General features: G+C 58.4%; 1 protein-coding gene across 1 annotated transcript; it reads left to right on the forward strand.

Moving 5' to 3' along the window:
* Window positions 1-48: 48 nt before the first annotated feature.
* On the forward strand, window positions 49-2,648 carry VOLCADRAFT_101436 (uncharacterized protein; the record flags this gene model as incomplete). The annotated part of the gene is made up of 7 exons (XM_002959871.1): window positions 49-161; window positions 392-478; window positions 643-724; window positions 1,016-1,153; window positions 1,430-1,573; window positions 1,958-2,008; window positions 2,504-2,648. Coding segments are annotated over 7 exons (760 nt in total), but the record flags the coding sequence as incomplete, so codon positions are not given.
* Between the last annotated feature and the right edge of the window lie 124 nt (window positions 2,649-2,772).

Here is a 2,772-nt window from a genome sequence, read left to right on the forward strand (position 1 = left end):
TTCCGCGCCTCCTACCCTCCCATGGCCGCAGCCAACGTCTCCGCCCAGGAGACGTTTGGTTTCCGGTATCGTGAGAATGCCTCCGCCCTCGCCTACTCGGAGTTGCCTTCCAGCGTTCGCGAGTGCGGGATTTGCTACAACACCACCTCCCGGGAGAAGTGGTGCGTGTGCGGAATGGAGGGGAAAGGGAAAGGGAGAGGGAAAGCCCCTGGGGCCCTTTTTAACGGAAAGGGGGCCCTACTGCTGAAAGTAGAAGCGCCTGTGTGTGTGCGTGCGTGTGTGTGTGTGCGTGTGCCACTGCCGCCACAGCCACCATAGGCTGGCGTGCGTATAGGTGCGGTCGCTGCTTTCTTGTACTTCTCCTCCTCCTCCTCCTCCTCCTCGAACCCAGTTCCAACGCAGCCGCCGCCGCGGCCGTCGCCGCTAGCTGCTCTACAGCTTTGCGGTGGCCGCGAGTCATGGTGGTGGTGGTGGAGTGGTGCCGCGAGTCATCTGGGCCCTTCCTGCCCCTGCTCCTGCTCCTTAGGGTTGCTGCGCCTTATTATCTTTACCTTGCGCTTGCTGCTGCGATTGCTATGTTGCTGTTGTTGCTGCTGCTACTGCCTTGCTGCATTTGCCGCCGCTGCTGCTGCTGCTGTCCAGGTGGGGCCTTATGACCCTGGTGATCAACTACGAGGCGGTGGCGGTAGGGGACGATGCGTATCTGGCCCGCCTGAGGAAACAGGTACGGGGGAAAAAAGCCCTTTAACAATCTGACGCCGGGGGAACTTGGATTTGGGGGGAAGAGGCCTGAGATCAGGTTGGTGCGGCTGCACAGGTCATGCACATCCGAAACCCCGTGGTTGGGCAAGGGTGGGCAAGGGTGGCGGCGGATTGCGGGCGCCCATGCCAGGCCACGCCCGCATCTCACCTGCTCAGTGATTGCGGTAGTAGGGGATCGCTCCTCCTGTCCCAAATCCAATCAGGCTCGATCTTCGTTCCTCACCTTCTCCTCCTTTCCCGCCAAACCCAACAGGGTTTCTATTATACGCTGCTTCGCCCCATCAACGACACCCACGAGGAGGTCATTGCGAAGGTGGGCCCCGCGGCTCTGCACGGCAAGGACTCCGTTACCGTGGAGGTCAAGGCACTAAACAGCGTGTGGTTGCTCAGGGTGAGTGAGAATTTCAGAAAATAAATGCGCACGCTGGTTCTGCTTCTTTCTTGAAACTCTGATAAAGAGCTGCAGGCAAGGACTGCAGGACCACACACTGTAGAGGTCCTGGTCCTGGATAATAACACTGTATATGCGTTTTAGTGGTCAGTAATTTCGCCATATGTATGAGTGTTGAGATGCTTGTCCCTATCTGAGTTGTGGTCCTGAGAAAAAAAAGGGGTCGTATCCCGGGGTTCCGGTCGGTCCGATCCGGTCCGTTTCATCCCGGTGCAGGTCGTCCCAGCTGGCGGCTTCGCACCCGCTTGGAAAGTGCCCCTCGTGGTGGCGGTGTTGTTAATGGCCCTGGTGGTTTCGGTGCTGCTGCTGGTGGCCATCGCGTCGCTCAAGCGAGCGAAGCTGCTGCTGGAAGAAACCATGGTACGAAAAATCCCGAGGAGTGTTGACGTTCTTCCTTTTTCGGCCGTCCAAACCTTCTTTGGTGTCCCTTTCCCTTGGTGATTCCCTTGGAACGTGTTTCTCTACCTCCTTGCGCCGTGTAGCTGTGTAGTACTGACTGATACATACCCGGCTGGAGGTCACGGCTGGGCGGGTGAGGGTGAGGGTGAGGGTGGGGCAGCGGAGGTGCATGACACGTTGTGGGACGTCCGTCTCGCATGAAGCTGCTGCTGTCGATGATTATTATTATTATGATGATGATCCGCAACTGTTTTTCTCGTGCTGCTACACACATTGAGCCGCAACGTAACGTAACGCAACGCAACGCAGCAAGTCATGCCGCGACTCCGTTGGCTGCTCGCACAGGCCGCCAATCGGAACCTGGCGGAGGCCATGAAGCGGCTCGAGGAGGAGAAGGTGCGCTTGGGGGGAAAAGGGTTCAGGTTTTAGTTCTAGCGCGGAATCACAGCATGCAGTGTGCAGCAGGTGCGGCTCGTGGCAATAGCAGCAGCAGCAGCAGCAGCAGCAACAGCAACAGCCGTGTCCCGATTCCGATTCGTCCGCGCGGTGTCCTGGCTAGTTCTGCGTGAGGTCCTTGTAGTCCTGTTTTACGTCCTCCCCATACACGATTTGCCTGCGTCACCGTCCTGCCCTGACCCAAGCCCCGCACTTCGCACCACCACGCGTGGATATCGACAAACATACATACGGCCGTTACAGACGTGCGTCACGTTACAGACGTCCGTTTCGGTACTGGATGCTCCAACCCCATTACCCATCCCGCACATCGCCTGGGGTATTCCCCTTCTTCCCTGCTGGACTTGTACTTGCCTTTCACACGTCTCACGAGGCTGACCTGTACTAACGTGAGCGCTCGCATACGCACATACATATATACATACCGCCACGTAGGAGCGTATGGACGTGCTGTTGATTCGTCAATACGACTTGCTGCGTTGCCTCGACTTGAACCGCGCTTCAAAGAAGGCGGGCGGCAGGGCTGATACTGAGGGCGAGGAGGGCTCCTCAGCCTGTGCGTCCAAGCGAAGGATGATGGGTGAGCCGGGCTGTGTCGCTCGCCGGTCACGTGCGGTGTGGGGGACGGAAGTTTGGTTGATGCCTGGATTCCCAGGCCTGGATTTCGTGGCCTGAATTCCGTGCCGGCGCGTTGCCCCTCTACC

The sequence above is a fragment of the Volvox carteri genome (genome assembly GCF_000143455.1).
Source record: "Volvox carteri f. nagariensis unplaced genomic scaffold VOLCAscaffold_1098, whole genome shotgun sequence".
Taxonomy (NCBI): domain Eukaryota; kingdom Viridiplantae; phylum Chlorophyta; class Chlorophyceae; order Chlamydomonadales; family Volvocaceae; genus Volvox; species Volvox carteri.